Raw genomic sequence first — 23,323 nt, forward strand, 5'->3', positions numbered from 1 at the left:
GTGAACCTTGTGACCTGTGGTTTTTGTTGGAGTAGGTAAAAAGGAGTCCAGGAAGGCTGGACATTCTTCCAGAAGGAAATCTTAAAGGCACAGGAGCAGGCCATCCCCATGTGCTGAAAGACGAGCCGTTGGGGAAGATGACCAGCCTGGCTGAACGGAGAGCTTTGGCTGGAACTCAGGAAAAAAAAGGAGAGTTTATGACCTTTGGAAGAAGAAGCAGGCAACTCAAGAGGTCTACAAGATGTCATGAGGTTATGCAGGGAGAAAATTAGAAGGGCCAAAGCCCAGCTAGAACTTAATCTGGCTACTGCCATAAAAGACAATACAAGACGTTTCTATAAATACGTTAGCAGCAAAGGGAGGGCTAAGGAGAATCTGAATCCTTTATTGGATGCAGGGGGGAAACATAGTGACAAAGGATGAGGAAAAGGCTGAGGTACTTAATACCGCCTTTGCCTCAGTCTTTAATAGTAAGAGCAGTTGTTCTCCAGGTACCCAGCTCCCTGAGCTGGAAGACAGGGAGCAGAATGAAGCCCCCATAATCCAAGGGGAAATGGTTAGCGACCTGCTCCACCACTTAGACACACACAAGTCTATGGGGCCAGATGGGATCCACCCAAGGGTACTGAGGGAGCTGGCAGAAGTGCTCACCAAGCCACTTTCAATCCTTTATCAGCAGTCCTGGCTAACTGGGGAGGTCCCAGTTGACTGGAGGTTAGCAAATGTGACTCCCATGTACAAGAAGGGCCAGAAAGAGGATCCGGGGAATTACAGGCCTGTCAGTCTGACCTTGGTGCTGGGGAAGGTTATGGAGCAGATCATCTTGAGTGCCATCACGCAGCATGTACAGGACACCCAAGTGATCAGGCCCAGTCAGCATGGGCTTATGAAAGGCAGGTCCTGCTTGACTAACCTGATCTCCTTCTATGACAAGGTGACCCGCTTAGTGGATGAGGGAAAGGCTGGGGATGTTGTCTACTTAGACTTTAGTAAAGCCTTTGACACTGTTTCCCACAGCATTCTCTGGGAGCAAGTGGCTGCTCATGGCTTGGATGGGCGTACTCTTCTCTGGGTAAAAAACTGGCTGGATGACCAGGCCCAAAGAGTTGTTGGCAGCTGGTCGCAAACAGTGTCCCACAGGGCTCAGTATTGGGGCCAGTTCTGTTTAATACCTTTATCAATTATCTGGACAAGGGGACCGAGTGCACCCTCAGTAAGTTTGCGGACAACACCAATTTGGGTAGGAGTGTTGATCTGCTTGAGGGTTGGAAGGCTCTGCAGAGGGATCTGGACAGGCTGGATCAATGGGCCAAGGGCAATGGTATGAGGTTCAACAAGGCTAAGTGTCAGGTCCTGCACTTGGGCCACAACAACCCCATGCAATGCTACAGGCTTGGGGAAGAGTGGCTGGAAAGCTGCCCAGTGGAAAAGGACCTGGGGCTGTTGGTCGATAGCCACCTGAATATGAGCCAGCAGTGTGCCCAGATGGCCAAGAAGGCCAATGGCATCCTGGCTTGTATCAGAAATAGTGTGGCCAGCAGGACTAGGGAAGTGATTGTCCCCCTGTACGCAGCACTGATGAGGCCGCACCTCGAATACTGTGTTCAGTTTTGGGCCCCTCACTACAAGAGAGACATTGAGGTGCTGAAGCGTGTCCAGAGAAAGGCAATGAAGCTGGTGAAGGGTCTGGAGCACAAGTCTGATGAGGAGCAGCTGAGGGACCTGGGGTTGTTTAGTCTGGAGAAAAGGAGGCTCAGGGGAGACCTTATCACTCTCTACAACTACCTGAAAGGAGAGTGTAGAGAGGTGGGGGTCGGTCTCTTCTCCCAGGTAACAAGTGATAGGAGGAGAGGAAATGGCCTCAAGTTGTGCCAAGGGAGGTTTAGACTGGATATTAGGAAAAATTTCTTCACCAAAAGGGTTGTCAAGCATTGCAACAGGCAGCCCAGGAAAGTGGTTGAGTCACCATCCCTGGAGGTATTTAAAAGAGGTGTAGATGTGGTGCTTAGGGACATGGTTTAGTGGTGGACTTGGCAGTGTTATGTTTACAGTTGGACTTGATGATCTTAAAGGTCTTTTCCAACTTAAACGATTCTGTGACTCTAAGAGAATGAAACCCATTTCATTTCCCTGTTCCCTGAGTGTAAGGATCCCACCACACTGGACCATTGTTAATGATTTTGGCCTGTGTAACTCTGAGGTTAGTACTATAGTCTCTGTTTTGTAGTTGGAGAGGTAGAGGTTTAGGGCAATTGCATGTCTTGCTGAAGATGACATAACAATCTGTTTGCAGAGTGGGGCATGCAACTTGTAATCTCTTGACAGCAGTTCATCAGTCTTATGCTTGCACAGAGATGCTTAGCTTGAGAAGTTCATTCCAATAAAACAGCACATGAAATGTATGACTGTTAATGCGGGTTCACTGTTCTGTGAGTCTGGTGCATTCTGGAAGGAAAGGTGGCCAGGAAGTTCTGCCAGACTGCTTTGGAAAACATCTATTTCCAGACACACCTGAGTAGCCCTGGGGTTTAGGCATGTCTGTGTTGTGTAGTGGAGCAGAGACAGTTATTATGGGTGTCGTCTTGCACTAGTACAGCTCTACAAGTTTCCAATTCTAGAGCTAGCTCAGACATCTCTGCATCACAATCCCATTAAATAGTGTATTTATACTCCAAGTCACTTATTGCCAGAGGACTTAGGCTCCTAAATCTTCAAAATGTTTTTGGAAACAGTTGGTTTCCTATTTGCAAAAAGGTGACATGGACCATTCCTTTGTCTGCACTTCCTGTTTATGCAGCAAGGAGCAGCTGTATAGTTACAAATCCTGGATCCTTATCTCATTTGGGGTCTCTACAAGACATAATTGTCTTTTATGCTACTTGCAGTACTAACTAATTCAGCTCCAAAAGGGGCAGCCTTAAATTTTATTTGATGTTTTCTTTCTCCTTCTGAGTAGTTCCACTAATGACTCTTGTTAAGATCAGGAATATGTTTATCTTCCTGGTCTAAGTGTGCAACTTGCTTTCAGATGATTGCCTCATCACTATACTGTCTGGAGAACTGTCACTCACAGACGGAGGCCATATTGCCTAATTATTCTTGGAAAAGGCAGAGCAACTAATGCCTGCTTCTGCCCCTTACCTGCAGCACCTTGGTGTAATGTGTTCTGATGTTTCTTCTAGGGATTTGTGTCATGTATGGAACGGTACCGAAGAATTGGTCAGGAGCTGTACGCCTCTTTGTACAAGAACCACGTACAGGTAAAGAGCAGGAATATTGTTCAACAGCTTTCTGTTGTTGAAAGGACACTCTTGGACTACTGTGAGAAATCACGCATTTCAGAAGTGAGATGAGTAGTATGCCCAAAGAAATGCTGAGAGTTGATGAGTCAATACTCTGCTCCTGACATCACCACTGAAGTGTGATATAGCATCACTCACCTATCAGATTACAGATCCTGACTTTATCTTCAGGAGCCTTTTTTCTTTTGTTTAAATGGATTATTCCACTCTCACAGTGGTAGAAATGAAACTGGGGACTTTGACCTTTTTTTCTTAGCAGCCAGTAAAACTTTTCAAGAGGTCTCAAGCTCGTAGCCAGTAAAATCTCACAGGTGTGTTTCTGTTTCAGGACTGGCCATCAGAGACCAACAAGCTTTTCATTCTTTGAAATTCTCACCTCTTCTCTCCTTTACATTGATATTTTAGTGCCCATCAACTCCCTGCACACACTTCCTAAGTAGAAATAATTAAATTTATGCCATGCTTGGAGGGAGCACAGTACGCTTCTGACTGAGACTTTCAGACTGTGTTTTCAGTGAGCATGGTTGTTGCCGTTTGACACAAACATTCACCAGAAAAAAATGGAGTGAACAAAAGCTCTGTGATGCGGTTCTCCTAGCTCACTGCTTTTGAGTTGGAAATCTAATGAAAGCAGCCATTTTCAAGGAGGTTGAAGTTTGTGACATGCTTATATTTGTCACTGTATCTTAGTTTGACTAGTAGCATCTCCCACAGCACACTTTCAGTGGCCAGTCAGACCTGCGTTTGCTGGGTCTGCAGCATTCCTTCTGCAGTGGTCCCATCCGGTAGGCTGGGTAGATCCCTCTGAATCACTGGAGTGGTGCCACTGCTGGACGGGAGGAGGGGAGTGTGCAAAAGGTGGCACAAAGTGGTTCTGTCCCACAGGTGCTGCAGTGTGGTTACAGCAAAGCAGCCAAGGATTGGATGATACTTGAGGAGCAACTTTTCTACAGAAGGGGCCCATGGGGAGATGCATCACGATCCTTAGAGCCACGATGGATTCTTGATTGTTATGAAGGGCCTTCACGAATGAGGAGGAGGATTCAGTATGCGAACACCCGAGCGACAATGATGCGAATGAAGAGTGAGGTAGAAAGCTGTTGCAGGAGGTGCACAATTTCTGTAACAGTTGCTGGTGACTTTATACTCACCTCTTTCCTCTGGTTCTCATTACCTGACTCATCAATATGCTGTGCCATGCATAGAGAACCCACTGAATGTGTCTGATTTTGAGAGAGTAAGAGGGGCCACAATGTGTTTAGCAGCAACAGAATTATATTCCCTCTTTTCTGGTATAAGACCTCCCCAGATAGATGAGAGTATAACCTGACCATACTTTTCTGCTTGTAATATCTTATGGGTATAGCACTTCCCAATGTATGCAACAGAGTCCAGTTAGAAGCCTGCACTGTCCTATTGGTCTTATGCTTATTAGGGCTGCTAGAACTGGTGAATGATCAAAAGGGGAATTAGCGTGGTTTGAACTAAGTGTTGAACTGTACATGTGGGGTATTTACTACTGTCTGTCTCTATAGTGTCTAAGTGCCAAATCCTATCAACCAGAAGCTGAAGCACTTTAGTATATCAGGAGGTTCCCATCTCTAGGACATTTTCAGCTTTTATGTGAAGCGTGGATTCTGGCTGTTTTCTGTAGACTGGTTGGTATGGCTTTTATCCTATAACTGGCCTCATGCAGAGTCTTCTTTGAAAAGACAGTAGTCCTTTTACTTAATTGTTGACATTTGTTTCTACATTTAATTGTTCCTTTGGGTCCTTTCAAATGAGTTTACTTGAATTTCCAAGGCATTTATCTGCAATGCAGTTCTAAATCTGTTTTTCTCTGCAACAAGGTTCTGAGTTATGTTTACCTGTTTGCATATTCCACTCTAGTCATACCTAGTCTCTTTTCAGGTTCTCCTAGCAAACAGAAACGAAACAACCCCCACTGCAGAAGTGAATCCAGGTAACCTTTTAGGGCTAAATGAAATCATCAAGAAGGTGGACACAAACAGCCAAAGAGAATTTGAGTTAGTGTATGGAGTTCCAGGTCAGAATTTTGTCTAGTGAAAGAAACTTGTGGTCAGTGCTTTGGGCTAAAAAGTCACTTGAACATCTGCGAAAAGACTGATGCAATTATTATAGGTGGTATATACACTGTCTTCAGAATTTGTTGCTTTCTTGTTGCCACCAGAAAGATCTGAAAGCAAAAAAGCTATCTTGAAATGAAAGCTTTGGGCATTCTTGGGTACCTGGAAAGCTCCCAACTGCTTAAACTCAGAAGGAAAAGTGCAGACTTTCCCCCTGCTTTTAGTAGACACTCCAGTTCTATCTCTGAAATAGTATTTAAAACCAGGTGATAGATGGCTCAGAGAAGTGGTAATAGGAATTGTAACTTTCCAAGAATGTGGACAAAATAATAGAGAGTGGAAGGAAATCACCAAGAAAATTAACATGTCAAATTGTTTTTCAGGGTTCAAAATAGAACCAGATTTTTCAAAATATGATCATTATGTCAACCTTTTCAATTTTCCAAGGCCAGGTTTTCTGTTACAAGAGACATTAAAAGAATGGGGGGGCGGCAGGGGATAGGGGGGTGTGGAGTGAAATGTACAGAATAGGTCAATAGTTTTTCAGAGAGGGGAAAAAAAAAAACCCTCATTGAGGAAGAACTGTAGTTTGGAAATGTCAGCCAAGTCTAAGGCTGTGGATTTCAGCCACCTGTATGGCTGTTCCAAGTCAAGCTTCTAGTGTACACTGTTGGAAATAGGCAGGATTGTATACTTCTTAGTGTGATAGGGCCTAGAAATCAAGAGAGACTGGAGCTTATTGTTCTAGACTCCAAACAAGATTGAAGCACTATGTAGTTTCTGCATGAAAGTGGTTACAGCCTTCCTCAATAAGAAGGCTGATCGTGCCTCCCTTAACTGCATGCACTGCATGAATTTGCAAAATTTGGGACACAGTTTGGGCCCAAGATATGACTGGATTGTCTCTCCTTGGGTCCTTTTAAGATCCTGCTCAGTGCATGTCCTCAGAAGAGTACCATTTTTAGTTTTTCCTAATTTCATGTGAGCATGTGAACAGATGCTTTTTTTAGAAGTTATTTGATTGTCACATGATCAGCCCAACACAGTGCAGAAATGAGAATACATTTGTTCAATATGTTTGCATCTTCAGTGATTATAGGAATTTAGTTTGAATTATGACTGAGTGCAGCTACCTGATTTTAGTTCCCTGAACTAAGCATCCTTCTTTAGCAGTCACAGATTTTACTTCTCTCTTGCCTGTTTTTTGCAGATATATAATGCTGTTTCCCAAGGTAGAACAGATTGGGTGAAAGTCTAAATTGCAAATGCTTTTGGTGTCATCCGGCTGCCACTAAAACTGCAATCTCTTTTAAACTGATATAGGAGAGATGACGTTAAATGGAGCAGAAAGGGAGATGGAGGGATCAGATTGTAACCAGCTAACATTCTTCCCTGCTCTACATGAAAGTTTCCATTCAGAAGACTTCCTGGAACTGTGTGTGGAGAGACAAATTATATTGCAGGAGTTCACAGAGAGTGAAAAGGTAGGGAAGATGAACTAGAAAATATTCTCTGGGGAGATGGCATTTTAGAGGGTGAATTGGATGTGGAGGCCTATCTGTGCCCTTCAGTTTGGGGTTCAAGTGGATTCAGGCTACAGTAAACATCATCACTACCTGTTTCCTTAGAGCAATTACAATTTTCCAGCCTCTGTATGAACTGCTATGTAGACTTATTCTTGAAGAGCATTTAACATTAACTCTTTGAAGTAACAGAAAAAAATTTGGGCATGTGACCAAGGTATTCTCATACCTGTGAGACAGTATTGTCTGAATTTGCTTAAGACATGGCAAACTATGAGACTCTGAGAATTTCTGTCCTGCTTCCCCACCTTTACTCATGCTCAGAGCAGTGCCTGGATCAAATTTATTTATTACCTCTGGAAGGGTGTGCCAATTTTGTATAGGTTGCTAGTTCAGCGATGTTTAAATCTCTTCCTGCTGAATACCAGAAAATGTTTTCTTCCTCCCCCATTCACATTCTCTTTTGTTCTCTGCCTCCCCATGAGCACTGGACAGATTCTTCCCTCTAAGGCCATAAAGGCTTTCCCTGCTTCCTGTTTCATGCTTCCATCTTGTGTCATCTAGTCAAAACAGTGCTGTTCCTTCTTTGTTCTTGTACTGGACTGGATGCCCTTCTCCCAGCACAAGGAAGAGGCAGGTTCACTGGGTGAGGACATGAGCTATGGAGTAAATAGGAGAGACTCTGCTAGGAGGACAGTAACTTTGGTCTGGTGTTCTAAGTTTAATCCCTTTGCTCGAAAGCCAGCACCTGACCTTTGCTTTCAGCATAGTCACCACAAGAGTGACTCCAAATCAAATCCTTAATGTTGGATATGTACTGCAGGTAGCTATTTTCTGCAGGACTGTGAGAGATTTTGTCATGAGGAGCAGACCTGGCCTCATTCTCTGATCTTTTCTTCCAGCGGCATCATTCCCCCTGTTGGCCCAAGAGTCAGCATCGCATAGTGGAAGCCAAGGGTCAGACTTGGAGTATTTAAACTCAGCCATCACAGTGTTGTGATACATAGATATAGAAATAATTATTTTATTTTTATGTCTCAATACCATCACCAAATTTTCTTGACACTTTGCCAGTGGCTGAGGATCACATTCGTGCTCTCTAACATGATGGCTTCCTCATACTATTAGAGCTGTTGGTGCACTGTCAGTCTATACAACATAATTCATTTCCCTGCCCCTCCTCCTTCCCTCCCACACATACCTCTCCCCAGCAGACGGAGGCAAGCATGAAAATGTGAGGCATGTTTTCCGTGTGCTGATCTCATTTTGAGCCTTCAGGCTGTCTGTCTCTTCTCCATGTAACTCTGCAGGAAGCCGTCAGAAACGCCAGGCATGTTTTTTTCCAGCAGCAGTCACCGTGTTGCCGAGCTGAGAGAAGTATTAAAAAAAGCAATAGGGGGTGACATTAGCTGTCCTGCGCTCACTTAGTGCGCTGCGGTCCTGCCTTGTAAATGGCTGCCTCGTGAGCTGTTTGCACTTTAAGCAGGCAACTGGAACCATTTTACCTACTGTACTGCACAGAAAAGTCATTGTGATGCTTTGGCAGATACTAGATTGATTTCTGTAACACAGGGATAGCCCTTTCTGGAAAGTGGTCATTGTTTTATAATGTCACCCAGTACTATTTTTTTGCATTACCATTAAACAGACACCTTTGTATATATTCAGATACGTGGGATGGCTTTTTGCAGAAGCAGCAGATCAAATGCTATTGACATTGTTGATTCAGAATCTGTTCCTCACCAAGTTAAATCAGGAGAATATGGGTGCAGGTGGGGTATTGTTATGCTAATATCATCTAGTCTTTTGTTTTATCTTACTTGAAAAATAGAATAGAAAACATTTCTAGGCATTCCTGTGAAAATAATTTTAAGTAATTAAACAAGATAAGTTTATCACTTGAACCGCGAGACAAAGGGACTATAAAGGAGAAAACAAATTGATATAGTTTGAGTATAGGTTAAAGGAAGCTACTGAGAGTGGTTAGTCCCTGAGAGAGTGGAGGCTAATCATATGAGGGAGCAGTCATGCTCTGTGTGTTTGAACAGCACCCAGACCATGCAAAGTTCAGCCTTTAGATGTGTCCTTTTTTGTCGTTTTTTTATGCAATAAACTACCCACGGAGGAATGCATTTCCCAGATTTCAAGTCAAACACTCTGAATTTAGGAAATGCCAGAAATCAAGAAATTAATGCCAGATCTGTGCAACTACAGCCCTTAATGACATAATCACTTGCTGATTTTACTGTAAGACTATCCCTTCTCCTTTACCAGTACATAGGGTGGAGGGTATGTATATCCAAATCCATACTTTCAAAGTAGTATTTAGTTGTATTGACCATAAGTCTGTGTCTTCCAGCCAGGATCCTTGTAATATATATAACTGCACCTTCTGTGTTCTGTAGCTAGCGGGAATGCTATAGACTCCAGTCATCTTCCTTACACAGTGTTAATTTACCACTAGGATATGTCCATCCTGAGCAGGCTCTATGAAAAAATAGTATTTAATCCTGTAGTTACATGGTAACATAATGCATATACAAAGGGGCTGACTTCAGGCTGACTTTTGAGGATATGACTTTGCAATCATAATAATGCTTTCTTAAATTTTGTGTGACATTCCCAAAGCTTGAAAATGGAAGCCTCTATGAGACCTCCCAAGGATAGCAGGCCAAGGGCAGAATTGCTGAAACTTGCAGGTATCACATTGACATCTGCTGGAGAAAGCACCTTTAGAACCTTTCAGGCCTTTGTAATGGCCTCTGCCAAAGTGGCAGCTGGAGGGGATAGTAGGGAGTATGTTATGATCCTGGATATGGGCCTGTCCTGTAGAGGGAGGAGGTTGCAGAAGAATCACAAATCTCTTCCACCATGTGTCCCAGCCCTGCCTTTTGAAGGGAGAGTGTGTTGTGGTGAGCACAGTTTCTCTCCTGATTATTTGAAATTCAGCTTCAGCTGTTTTTCCCCTCTCAGCTGCCCCTGCATTCCTGTTGTGTCTGAGCTATCTGTCGCATTCTCCTCACCTACATAGTGCAGCTCCAATTCTCAGGTTTCTTGATCTCATCCTATTTCCCTTGCCCAGAGAGTCCTAGTCTCTCCTCTGCAGTCACCCTACCCTAGACATAGTGTCATTTCCAGTTAGATGAAGCTCCTTGCTGTTCTTTCCCTGTTTCTTTCTATACTCTGCACCAGTTTTCCCTAGTCCCCATCAGCTTTCAGTGACCTACTAGAGCCAGATCTATAAGGCAAAAACCTTGTATGCAGTACCGGTGAAATGCAAGATACAGTGGGCCATTGTTGTGTTTTGGCTCTATGGAGGTACACAAAGGAGTAACTGGACGTTCAGAGGAATGTAGATGTTCATGGCTTGCCCACACACTGAGAGTCTGGGCACAAGGGATGGCGGGTCAGGGCAGTTGTTTGCAGACTAAAGGAGAATGGTGGGCCGGTAGCTGAGATATTTTGTTGCTTCACCTCTTCCCTTACAGATGGCCACAGCAGGGACCACTTGTGAAAGCTGGGCAAAAGGACTGCTCTTGGTGTGCTTGGGAAAAATTTGACTTTGAACTCAAAGCTAGGAATTGAGTCACCTCATTGGTGAATGTTTGGGACTGGTGCTGTAATTCCAGTAAAGTAGTATCTATGTGTATATGGCCAAAGCACAAGATGTTTTTTTCCTGCACACAGAAGTCAATGTGTGTAATTCACTAGATTAATATATCAGACTGGAGGTGCAGATTTACAGGTGTTGCTGTCAGGGCTGTCCTCCCAGAAGTTACTGAACTGTCATACTCTGGCTCTGTGGTTATACATTTTGCTGAGGCTCTATTGAGGTTATAGTGTGTACAGGTGAAGATTATATTATGTGTATCTTCAGTATACTGAGACTGTACACACCATAGGCATGGAAGGAGAAGTTATATGCGATGTGGGTGATGTTACACAACATGTGCTGCTGCAGAATTGTGCAAGAGAAATGCAAATAGGAACCTGTCCTGACCTAATCTATCAACTTGTCCACCAAAAGCCAGAGCCAACCCTTTAAATAACCCTGGCTTACCAGCAGAGACAGAGAGATTGGATTCCTATATCTGCAACCTGAGCCCCCAACTGCGAGATTGCCTCCCTGATCTTTACAAGCCTAAAGTAGTCCTGCTAGGTTGTTAATGTGCAGTTAGAATGTAATAGATTAAGAAAGTGTTGGAAGGCTTGGGGAATGATTTTGGTGTAGAAATTCTGAATTTTGGAGAAAAGTAAACCTCTGTTTGCCAGCAAGTCATATGAGACAGTAAGAAATCCAAGCAGCTGGGGTAATGAATCTGAAGTTAACAAGAGGGCACAGCCTAGCAGAAATCTGGGCACAATGCCTTTCCTTGAAGGAGGGGCTGGAGAGAGCACAGGAGGTGCCAAGGACAATAATAGAAAGGACTAGCATAAATCAGTTAGAGGGAGTGGGATCCATGGTTGAGAGAAAGGAGCTGGTTAAAGAACAGGTTCAGTTGAAAGAGGGAGCAGCTGTAAGGTTCAGCACCTAGGACTGGCAGAACGGTGCAGCAGCTCTGCATCCACTTGGTGGAGCCAGTGTTTTTAGGGGCATTGCACGTACCTCACAGCTATGCAAGACACCAAGGCAGCCTGTTTTCATGGGAGCACTGTTACACTTCATCCCAGTGCAAGAATGCAGCAGTAGAGAACTCTACATATGCTGATGTGCAGTGGGAACAGGGACTAGCTATTGTGGGCAAAGCAGAGTATTAGGAAGCCAGGTCCTTGTCACAAGCCATTTCCCTTTTCTGTGCCTCAGTTTCTCTTCCCTCCCTGCTGCAGGAGCAGAAATTGTAATGGCTACCTCACTGCAGGAAGGAGTGCTGAAACTCTTCCTGTGTTCACATGGGAGCGCCTGAAGAAGGACAAAGTGTTGCAGATGATTACTCCTCTGACTTGCCCTACCTGGGTTTCTGTTGCAGTAGAGAGGATGCTGGGAGCTCCTTCCCCAGCCCATGCTCCTCCACCCCTACCCCGGCTCAGTGAACAACTGTGCTACTAGGTGCAAAGGACAGGGGCCGACTCATGCTGTTAAGTGTCACAAAAAAAAAAACAAACCAGAGCAGCTTTAGTCAGATCTCTGCTCTTCCAGATGTGCTCCTTCACTGTGCTATTTGTGCTCCATGGATACCTCCTAGTATTCCCTCTTCCTATCTGCTTCTGGATGGGTTTTTTTGGTGTTCACCTTGATGAAAAACATCTTTCAATTGTAAGGCCATAGCTGCTCCCTGGATCTCTGCAGAGCTCCTGACAAACCCCAAGGTCCTGACTACCATCTCAAGCAAGCACAGCTAATCCCCTAACAGTTAGTTGCTTTCCGTGGAATGACGCAGCAGGGAAAGGAGCAGGCAGACTTTGCTGTGGTTATTCCTGAGAGAGTCATGGGAGCAGTGGGAAGGGTGTGAACTGACCTAAGGGAAAATTTAAGGGCTCATATTAGTTTTTGGCAGCATTTTCTGTTTGAGAGGAGCCTGGAGTGAGACAGAGATGTCTGGGTGTGCAAGAGGTATGAACACAATCCTATTAGAACTGGCTTCCAGATGCTATCATCAGCTAAGGGATGCCAGCTTCTCAGGCTGGCGATCGGCCGGGACAGATGGCAGCTTTCATCACAGAAAGCAAGGACAAAGAGCAATCCCAGTGCCCATGACCATGTACAAGACAAGAACCTTCTTCTGCTGCCCCCCCCAGTCCGTCCCCCCCCCTTCTCCTAAATATCTGATATTCTTTCCTTGCAGCATTTGGGAAGTTGTTAAAACCTGAGAAGTGCACACTGAACACCTCCCACATGGGTTTTTTGCTCCAGTGGAGTAAGGGAGGGAGAGTGAGTGGCCGCTACTGCAAAAAAGGAATGTGTCCTGGGTCTTCCAAAGCAACGTTGTGACCGCAGGGCTTTCTTTCTAGCGATTGCAATGGTTTCACTCAAGTCTGAGCAGAAGAAACCTGATCCAATGTTTGTAACAGTTCAGATGTGACCAAACTTGAGCCTAGAGCCCCTACCACTAAAGACTAGGTCAAGTAGATTTAGTTTCCTTTGGTCATTGAGCAGCTGGAGAGAATGAAGCAACCTGTCATGTATTCTTAAGTTGTGATTAATGAGACGCGTGTGTGACCGTTTCAAAGTAAGATGAGACTTCAACAACAAGCAAACTAACAATCATTGCAGGAAAGGTCTTGTGAGTGGCACAGAGAGGCGGACCTGTATTGCTCTCACTTACCATGATAACACATATCTGTTTCCCTAGCAAAAATTGTGAAAGCAACGTATTTGATTTCATGTACTCCTGGTCATTTTAAACTCTGTGGCCCTAAATAACATTGACCCTACTTTACTGATAGATCCTTTGCAGCTGATGCACCCTGGGATTCCTCAATACACAACAGAAAGGGCAGAAAGAGTATATAACTACAGGTCATCTCTGTGATTCCTGATACAGTGGTACCTGAATGCGTTGCTTTTATGTGTATTGTGCAAAGTTTTTGTACCTTTTGCTGAGCAAGTGATTAGAGGCAGTTCTAAGTGTTTATAGGGAAACATAAGATGTGACAATGAGGAGGAGGAAGGGGCTTCAGGAAGTCCCTAAGCCACTGGTTGCTGAGAAGGTATATGAAGACCAAGAATCACTCCATACCTAGCACATTTCTTATACTCTTTCCTTAAGTTTCTGTTACTAAGACACAAGATAGTTGTTTAGATGGACCTCCTGACTTGGAGTAGCCATTCTTTTGTCCTTATTCTGTAAAAACGCTCAGGAGATTGTGTGGCATGGGTAAGTATGTTCCAGTGACATGGTTTTGTGACTAATTTCCTTGCATTGTATTTTTCCCTGGAGGGGCCATGCTAACACCACTAGAGTCTGCAGGAATAGATGGCTAACCTCCTCCAGTGTTTTTGAAAACTGTGTAAAGACTGTTTGCATCTTCAGGCATGTAATTCCTTTGGAAATCTGGCTCTTGAACTCCATAGCAGATATGCTTTTATGGCTATTTGCTTAAATGCAACTGGAACATTTACAAACAGCTCTTCTGAAAAACAAGAAAAAGAAAAAACCCCCCATGCCTTTAGCTTTAATTCCCTCGCACATCTGAATGAACAGAGCAATCAAGAGATGCAAGGCTTTGGGCAATACCTTAGAAGGTAATTATTCAATTATTTTATGTCATGTTTCCTTCATTGATTAATTATTCCAGTGGCTGGTGAACTGGATTCTGTTCTGTTTTGACAGAAAAGGAAAGTTTTTATTTAATCTATGGTAATTTCAGGCTGCTTGGTGTTTCAATGCAAGACTGTAGTACAAGACTGTCCTGGTGGGGGTACTCTAGTACACCTCTTTGTCAGATCTTTATTACTCACCTGGAATAAAATGAGCCCTGTTCTCCAAATCAGAACAACTGACTCGGCCCAAGGGCTGTAGTATTTCTAACGGTGCAGATGTATTTAATTCTGTTGGGGGTGATAACATAAAATTGAAGAAATGGATTTGGCACTGGTGACTGTTACTGGTTGGATAGTACAGAAGACAGAATGTATTGGGGCTTAGAGTTTAAGGTTTGAGAAAGAGATGTACATGCTCTCTCCCCTCTCAAGGCCTGTTAACATGCTCGGGTCCTGCCTTAGGTGGAGTAACAAAGTGATTATTTGAGGCAGACCATAGTGATCATGAGCAGGCCCCCTTCGCAATCCACGTGCCTCCCAAAACTGCACACATCATCTGTGGCATATGGGCTGGGTTTGCGGAGTTCAATTTCTTAGAAGTCTGGATTTCAACTTTGTGTCCATTTAGCTATTTTACACAACTGCCTGATGTTTCAACATTCAGTTACCTTCCTTTTGGGAAGAAGTGATCTTTCTGCTATTTAATTTCTTCAGGAAACCCTGTGGTTTGCTAATGTGAGCAGAATTCCCCAGTATTCTCAATGCAAGCATATATGCCTCTAACCATGTAATGGCATGCACACACGCAGGCACTCCAGTTCAGAGTTCTGTGGTTGGCATATCCCTGCAGAGATAGGCATTCCTGTGGGATCTGCAAGATAGGTGATGGAAAAATGCTAGCTTCCTCTTAGAAATAATTTAGAGGGAGAAGAGAAGGAGATTGAAGGGATTTTCATAAAAAATTACCCACAGAAACCTTCCAGGTTTGTGTGTGTGGTTGTTTTTTTTTTAAACCCAGAATGAAAACAACCTTCTGTGCCCACTCAAGTGATTTCAAAATTAAGCCCCCCATTTTGTTGGTAAAATAATTGCTTTTGAGTAAAAAAATTTAAATGTAGAAACAAGATTTTATTTCAATTATTTATGAACTTATTATTTATGTTATGCTGGCATCCAAGACTGAAAGCTTGTGTAGCAGTGCAGGTCTGTTTCAGCTGACCTGAGTTAGCCTGTGTGTATTTTGGGATGGAGGCAAGGAAGGTTGTAGATTTGGTTCCAGAAATAGTGAGGTAGGAACAAAGTCAAAAAGCGAAAGAGAACCGTACTTACTCTACATATCATCATGTAGACTTTACATGGTCTAGTAGAACCAATGCTATTTCTGGGTCATTTTTGCATGCACAAAAAATAATACAGGATCCCTGTTCTTATGAAGTTTAGTAGAGGTAAGATCATTGAGATCTTAAGAGAAAAAACAGAATTTGTGATACTTCTCATACTTCTCAATCAGTTCTCTCAAGAACATTGCACTAGATTTCTGAACCAGCAAACTTCTCCTGTTACTTAAATATCTCTGAGATCTAATTCCTCTGCATGCAGCCCTCTGGTCCTTACAGTTTCAGACATACTCAGCTTGCAAAATTTTACACTCATTGCTGGATTATATGTAGTTCACGATTGTGTTGATTTGCAGGGGGAGCTCAGCAGTGAGCAGTTTTCTTAGTATGTAAGGTAGTATTAGTGTGTTAAGATTTTGGGAGCATTAGTGTTTTGTTGTAGTATGAATGTTTGAAAGGATTTTTGCAAATACAGGGTGCTTCATCTGAGACTGGGCTAATAGGCTGATGATTAGGTCCTGCCTCCTTCCATGGGAATGTAGGAGATACTGGTTCAAAGTTCTGGTCCAAACTGGGCACAGTAGTGAGTTAACCTTGATTCTCCCAGTTGACTGCACTACCCAGTGGACTGCTCTTTTGGAGCTGAATATATATAGAAGATTGAATCAACAGACAAGAAAAATAAGGAACTTCATGCCTCTAAATATTAGGGCAATTCTTCGCAATTAATTGCTGCTTGATTTAAAATCAGAACTTCAAGTTTCCCGCAGCCCACACAATTTTGCACATCGTTGGGCTTTTCTGATCTCTGTATTGGTCTTTTTCCTTTCTACACCATCTCTTAGCCATGGAAACTGTTCCAGAAAAAAGACTTTTTTTTCTTTATCAAAACTGTTCAATTCCCAAGAAAACTTTCTATAAACTAGCATATATGACTGAAGAACTCCTTTGTTGAAAAATTCCTAATGCTTCTAAATTGTGGGTTAGAAATTCCTCTGGTTTAAGGGCCAAGTTAATTTGCTCAGGAGAAAGAAACAGTGAGTTTTAGGATGCCATGGGAGGTTTTTTTAAGCTATTCCAGAATGTTTAACTAAATCTTTAAAACAACTAGAATCATAGATTCACATATTTTGATTGGCCTTCTGTATAATATAGGAAGGAAAAGTGCCAATGCAAGGAGTTTTGTGTTACTGAGATTTCAATCCATTGTATGCTGATTCAGCTGACCATGGTAAGATAGATGCCTAGAGTATCCTTTCCTTGCTCATTGCTCCCTGGGATCCCTTTGCAGGATTTTTTCAAGTATAGGTTTCACTGGGATCTAGATAAAATCATCTGCTTTTTCTTTGTATTCTAATTATATATATATATTTATTATATGGCACTATTTTTCTGTATGATGCTGTGTAAGTAAATTCTTTCCTCAGTGCTTCAACCCCCTGCCTGTGTAGTAAGTATTGCTGTCTAACAAAGTTTTGCAGTGCTAACTCCTGCAACATTTGCAAGCTCTTCATGTTCTGTAGTGATGTTGCTAAATATAACCACAGATAGATGGGGAAGGAACAGACTGACTGGGGGAAAAGGGCATTAGACCCTCCTGCTACTAGTACCACAGAGGCATGCACTGTCAGTCATATGGTGATTTTTGTGGCTGCATCCCTATAGACCTGCCAGTCAAGATGGCAGTTGTTTTGGTACAAACACATGTCCTTCTGCATCATTGGGTCTTGCTCCCTGCTGTCCCTGTCTCCTGTGTTACCCACTCCTGGCTTCGTTATGCTTGCTTCCATACTAGGTCACATTCAAGTGCTCTGTGGCAGTTGTGCAGGGGCATACAGCATCGGAAGGAGTGCTGCTCTTCGGCAAAGAGCACTTTTACATCTGTGAGTGCTTTGTGTTATCCCCTCTAGAAGAAGTCTACTGTACACGTCACTGCTTGTCCAGGTGAGTTGTTCTTTCCTCCCAGAGATCTGCTTGGTTAACTTCAGTATTGGCACACGGATACCTAGAATTTGCACAAACTTTGGGAGGATTTCAAGAGGGATGTTAGTAAAGCAAGAAGTTTGCCATCCTTTCCATCTGTTCACAGAATTGTTTAGCATAACTAACATAGGTGCTTGTTCACAGGCTTTGGAAGTGCAACAAGGACTCCCAGCTCCAACAGATGGAGATGGTGGGCAGTCTAACACATATGTTGCTGTTTTTCAGTTCTTTTAAACTGTTGTTAACGTTTCTTTCTAACTGGCTCCCATCTTTTATTCATATGGAACAGTCATTACAAGAGCCTTTAGCTTCATTGTCTCATAAGTTTTTATTTGTTTCTCCAAGACAAAATCATAATTAATATTTGGCACACTGCTATCATCTTTGACTCATGATTTATTGAAACTGATCAATATTGAAAATGAGTCTGTTAGACTTAGCTCTTTGTGCATACTGTGTGCTCATGTGCAAAGCCCAGTGGGACAGTGAGTAACTCAGTGTTTTTACTCCCTGACTGTCTGCTCTACATCCGATTCTTACTAAGTCCAATATCAGTCAATCTGATCAGGTGACTTAAGGATCGATTGGACTGGGTCCGATAAAAGCTTAGGTTGTTTTTCTAAGGGATTTGCTGTGGGCTAGGCTGTAGATAGCAATTGCAATACATGTGCACAACTAAAGTAATAATGAATTAATTGTTTAATTATTAGTTCCAATTAATTGCTATTTGTAATAGCTGTGTGTCCATATGATGCTTGCCCTTGACCCAGGCTTTCAGGTTCTCCCACCCAGCTCCTTCCCTTGCTTCTCAGACTTCAGTGTGTGCAAAACTTTGCTGTCTGCCTATTGCATGCACTAAAATAATTCCAAACCTATCCTTAGCCTCCACAGGCTCTTTATTTTATTTTAGGAACTAGTACAAAATCTGCCTTCAGTATTTAGCTTTGTTTTCCATTCATGTATGCCCCAGTTGATCTTGCTATCTCTTAGTATTTCTATTCTTCTTTAGGGAGGACTTGGACGTTCATGCGGGCTCTCCTGATCTTTTTTGTTTCAAATTAATTTTTCTTTCTTCCAGCATCAGTGATCCATTTATTTTCAACTTATGTCATAAAGATCATGCTATGGGAGACCAGATGTGTTCCCGTTACTCGTATCATGATATAAAAGAGATTCATCTGATGCGCTTTCTTCTGCAGGTAGGACCTAACATGCTTGATCATTTGAGGGAAAGCTGCAACAGCAGTAATGACATGTGACTGAAAACTACGTGCACAGTTTTTACTAAGATTGCTGACATTTCTTTGCTTGAGTCCCAAAATGCTTTTGCTCCCATCATTGCTTCATTAGTCTTTGGTAATACAAACTCCTTCCTATATTCACCAGAGTGTTTACGCACCCTCACTGGAGTGGTTGGCTCATTAGTTGTTAGGCTAACAATGTTCTTCAGAGTTTATCTCAATGTTTTTGAAAATAATACTTGAAGTCAATTTCCTATGTTTTGATGGAAGCTCCCAGTAAGTGTCTGACTTTCAGTAATACTCAGCTCCCACAGACTTCAGTAGTTTTGGACATCAGTGGATTATGGGTATGTGTAACACGCTTACCCTGGGCCTCTTGGAATAACTTTCAGGTTGTGCATGGGAGTCAGTACATGAATCATAAGTCAGAGCAGAGGATTTGAATCCTCTGTGCCTTTAGCTGCACTACCCAGAAGCTACTCATTACCAGTGGCCTAGTACCCTTTTAGTTTTGCCTGGTTTAGATGAGCCTGTGATGAGAATCACAGAAGAGTTGTAGCTAGAGCTTCTTGCAGCACCAGAGCCTGTACTTGCTCTAGAGGGTTTTGGTACAGTCTAAAGAGTAATTCACAGATTTAATTTGACAAAAATATGGAGTTTTGAAGCAGCCATAACTAGCTACCTGTTATTTTGAATCAATTTTAGGAAGGTTGAGATTCAACAGAGAACTAAGAAATCATTCGGAAAATTCAAAAGTTGGAGAAAATGGGCTGATAATTGTCTTATGTCATGTAGTATGACACTCATCCATGACTCAGCCCTGTTTTATTTTATATTTAATTGTGCATGCAAAATGGACAATTTTAGTAGGTGAGACTTGCTTCAGGATATAGCTTATCTCAGTGCTTAGGTCACTCTCTAAGCATGTATAGGAATGCTAAGTCTTGTTCTGAGTAACTGTATGAAGCTTATTTTCTTACATCACTGGTGAGCAACCTGAACAACAGAACTGTCACCTCTTCTGTTTTGTAAATAGCATCAAAGTTGCCAATGGAATCTTGCTGCCTTCTCATATATTCATGTTTGTGTACGCATGGATTATTTTAAACATGTGAAATGGAAATGTTTTGTGTGACCCAAAACAAAAAATAGAGTTGAATAAAAACAGTCTTTGAATGGGCCTGGGACAAAGGTGGAGCTTGTTAGTTTGAGGGGTTATTCTGTTTTTTTGTTTGTGGGATTTGGGGCTGGGTTTTTTTGTTTATTTTTGCTTTGTTTCAATTAATGAACTGAAAACTCAGGTATCTGTATCAGGCTCTCAAATTCTTGCACTGGGACTCCAGTGAAAAAATATTACAGAAAAAGAAGAAAACTGATTCCTTGTGCTTTCCCTGCGGGACAGGTGGATCAGCTCTTTAGGCAGCTACTGTGCCTCAGAGAGCTGATCTCCTATTCATGCACATAGCCCAGCTCAAGAGTAAAGCACTGTGAAACCATATAGCCCAATTCTGTAATGGAGACACTTGAGCAGACTTGGTTTGGAAAGCTGAGGTTCAGAGCAAATGCTGCAAGCTGTTTATTGTCATAGCTGCTCTCATATTACCTTTCTGCTTTATACTTCATTTGTGAATCATGTATAGGGCAGTTGCCATTATGGTGTTTTTCTAGGTTTGTATTGCACCTACTATATTTGGATTGAAACTAATGTCTGGGGTCCCAGACACTACATGTTATTTATAGTTTTACTTGACTTACTTTGGGGAAAAAAGGACCACTCACTGAATAAATAATAGGATTATATGCAAATGCCCAACATAACAATGTGTGGCGATATTGTGGAAAAAAGGGGGCGAAGTTTTTAACTTTATTTAAAGCTTCAGTGAGAAATGTCATAAACTTCCCTTCCTCCTCTGCTGCTTCTAGTCAGGAGAAGATATTTTGGCATTTCTGTTGAGCTCATATTCATTTAGAAAGCAGTATGGCTGCTTTCTAAAAGAAACTCTTATTTAGCATCCCCTCTTCATGTTATCTTTCTCACCTAATTAGAAGTTAATACTACTAGTGTCTTGTTAATGACACTGAGATTTCAAGATAAAAATGCTTCAGAAGCAGCAGGAGGAAGTGGGTGATGAAACCAATATCTGGAGTTTGGTTTTGCTTCAGAGAAGCATTTGAACTCCTAGTCAACCCAGTAAGAGCATTCCTGCAGTTGGAGAAATTGGGAATATTAGACGTATTTTGCTACACTTCCTCACACTTGATACAAAGTCAAGGCCTTTTTTTTTTTTAAAGCCCTGAAGAATTGGGCAGGCCATGATGGACTCTTTGCAGCACTAGGCTTTGCTCTGCAGGTCTTCACACTGTAAATGATTTACCTTTCCAGGAGATCGCCTTGGAAATATTCTTCAAAAATGGTTACTCCAGGTTTCTTGTCTTCCATGACAGCGACCGAAATAAGATATTTAAGAGGTAATCACTACTTCATAATAACATGTGAACATCCAGGTGACGCTCCTGGTCTATTGCCTCTACTTATCCTGGCTTCACATGTCTGTCGTGTGCTGCCCCAGGGGCTTTTTCTTCAATTGCAGCTCCTTGGTCTTTAATGGGTTACACTTAAGCAAAGCTATGAAATTCTCCTTTTGCTGACCTGTGAATTCTTCAGAGCATTATATAGCCATTGATTTATCAAGGGAGCTAATGCATGTGCAGGACTCTTCTAGCACCCAGTGGTGAGTTGTATGTCCTTGCATCCCAGGAAATAGCAATTGCAGCTGTGCTGCTTCCTCTCACTGAGATGAGAGAGCCACCTCTGTCTCACCTCACAGTACTGGGTGAAAGAAGGTTTCTTCCTGCTTTCTTCCAACACACAAAGCGTCATTAGATTCTTTAGGAATAAAACGATTTTGTCTCTCTGACTTTGTGTCTTTGGTGTGGAGTTAACTTTTAACAATGGAATTTTTGTTTAAAAAAGATTTCTCCTTATGTGCTTGTCTTGTTTGGTGGAACTTGAATGTAAGACTATAAAGTGATTAATTTGCACTTTGTTTTCTTGCCTTTTTTTTTCCTACTGCAGTTCTGGCCGTTACATCAGGTTTACTTTCACTGTCCTTTATGCAGGAAAAATACTTCAATACGTAGTACTTCCTGTGGTAAATTCTGCAGCCTGGACTGAGGACTGGTACTATTAATTTCTAAACAATCATCGCAGTTCTGCTCCTGGAATCTCTGAACAGTTTCTAATAGAGCATTGCTTAAAAAGTCAATGCAGATTTATCCAGTCTTCCCTTCTAAACTGGCTGCATAGTGTGGCTACTTAGAATCACCAGGTTCTGCCCCAGAGTCAGCTGCTTTGTTTAGCCCTTATCTTTGCTGTGTCTCAGCTCTGACAAACATCTCTTGGGGGAATCTTGCGGAGGCAGTTCAAGATAATGTTTTAATCCTCAGCTGCCTGTGTTGCCCCTCAGCTGAAGGTCACCAAACCTATGTATTTCAAGGGTTTAGTATGTCTGACATCATAAACCCCCAGTGAAAGTAAATAGGAATGGCTGAGACATGGGTTGGTATTCCTTTCTGCCATTTTTGCTAGATAAATGTCTGAGTGGGTTGTCATTTTCTGGCTTTAATTAATAGCAACTTAAACCACCTGATCATAAGTCCATAGCCCTGTATATCAATTCAAGGCCCTATTTGGGAAAGAAACTGCTTTTATCCAGCTCATAGGCAACTCCTTAATATTAAATGTATGCTTTTGCTGTGTTGTCTTGTAGCTTTGTCCTAGGTTAGAGTCTCAGTGAAATGCTGTGGCATCCTTCAGGAAGAAAGTTGCTGTCAGGACATGACATAGATTATATACATATGTAATGTATACATATAACCATTTAAATAATTATAATGTGACCTTTCATATCTCCTATAGATTTTGCTCTTTCCAACCCGCTTTGAAGTCGAAGGGGATAACAGAAGAGTCCCTGAATATAAGGTAAAACATAGGAAACATTGAGTTTCTGTAGATAACAAGTGCAATTGTGTGAATAAGTTGCACCTTAAAAAAAAGCCTCTAGAAATGTACCTATTTGTGCCCCCTATTTTAAAGATTCAAAGGTGTCCCCAGAACTCCGAAAAGCATTCTAGTGTACAGCATCCACAGTATGAAGACATGAAGAAATTGTTGAGTAGCTGACTGTATGTGGTTAATTAATAATTATTATCTCCTTAACATGACTTTATTGGTAAACTCTACACAGATGGTTAGTGTGGGAAAGAGACAGTCAGTGAGGTGAGGTTAGAGCTAATCCATAATGCTTCTGCATAATGGCCTCTTTATTGCATGGTTAGGGCAGACAGTGATTTATACATGGATGTTTTGGCATGTGATAGTAACTGCACAGTGGAGACTGAACTTCTTGTCCCTCAGATTTACCACTGCAGGAAAAAAAAGTTTTCTCCTAGTGGGACGTGATTGAGAGCATGTTTCATGCTGACCTTGAGTTACTTGCATACCTGTAACTCTTCTCAATTTGGATGTCTGAGGAACACAACCCTAAGTCCCTAACTGGTGTCCTCTGAAATGACTGTCTGGAGGCTGGAATACTGTTGAAACCTGAGGGGCAGATTGCCCCTATGAGCTGTTGTGGCCTGTGTCAGCT

General features: G+C 42.4%; 1 protein-coding gene across 1 annotated transcript in view; it reads left to right on the forward strand.

Annotated features, from left to right (window-relative positions):
• The window catches only part of WDFY4 (WDFY family member 4), a 150,319-nt gene that overhangs the window by 82,398 nt on the left and 44,598 nt on the right, over window positions 1-23,323 (forward strand). Inside the window, exons 40-47 of the mRNA XM_072870865.1 lie at window positions 3,183-3,260; window positions 4,188-4,391; window positions 5,214-5,265; window positions 6,713-6,873; window positions 17,246-17,394; window positions 18,512-18,632; window positions 21,058-21,143; window positions 22,594-22,656. Coding sequence (XP_072726966.1) covers window positions 3,183-3,260; window positions 4,188-4,391; window positions 5,214-5,265; window positions 6,713-6,873; window positions 17,246-17,394; window positions 18,512-18,632; window positions 21,058-21,143; window positions 22,594-22,656 — 914 coding nt within the window. The remainder of the gene's footprint in view (window positions 1-3,182; window positions 3,261-4,187; window positions 4,392-5,213; window positions 5,266-6,712; window positions 6,874-17,245; window positions 17,395-18,511; window positions 18,633-21,057; window positions 21,144-22,593; window positions 22,657-23,323) is intronic.

The sequence above is a fragment of the Ciconia boyciana genome, chromosome 8, assembly GCF_034638445.1.
Source record: "Ciconia boyciana chromosome 8, ASM3463844v1, whole genome shotgun sequence".
NCBI lineage: Eukaryota > Metazoa > Chordata > Aves > Ciconiiformes > Ciconiidae > Ciconia > Ciconia boyciana.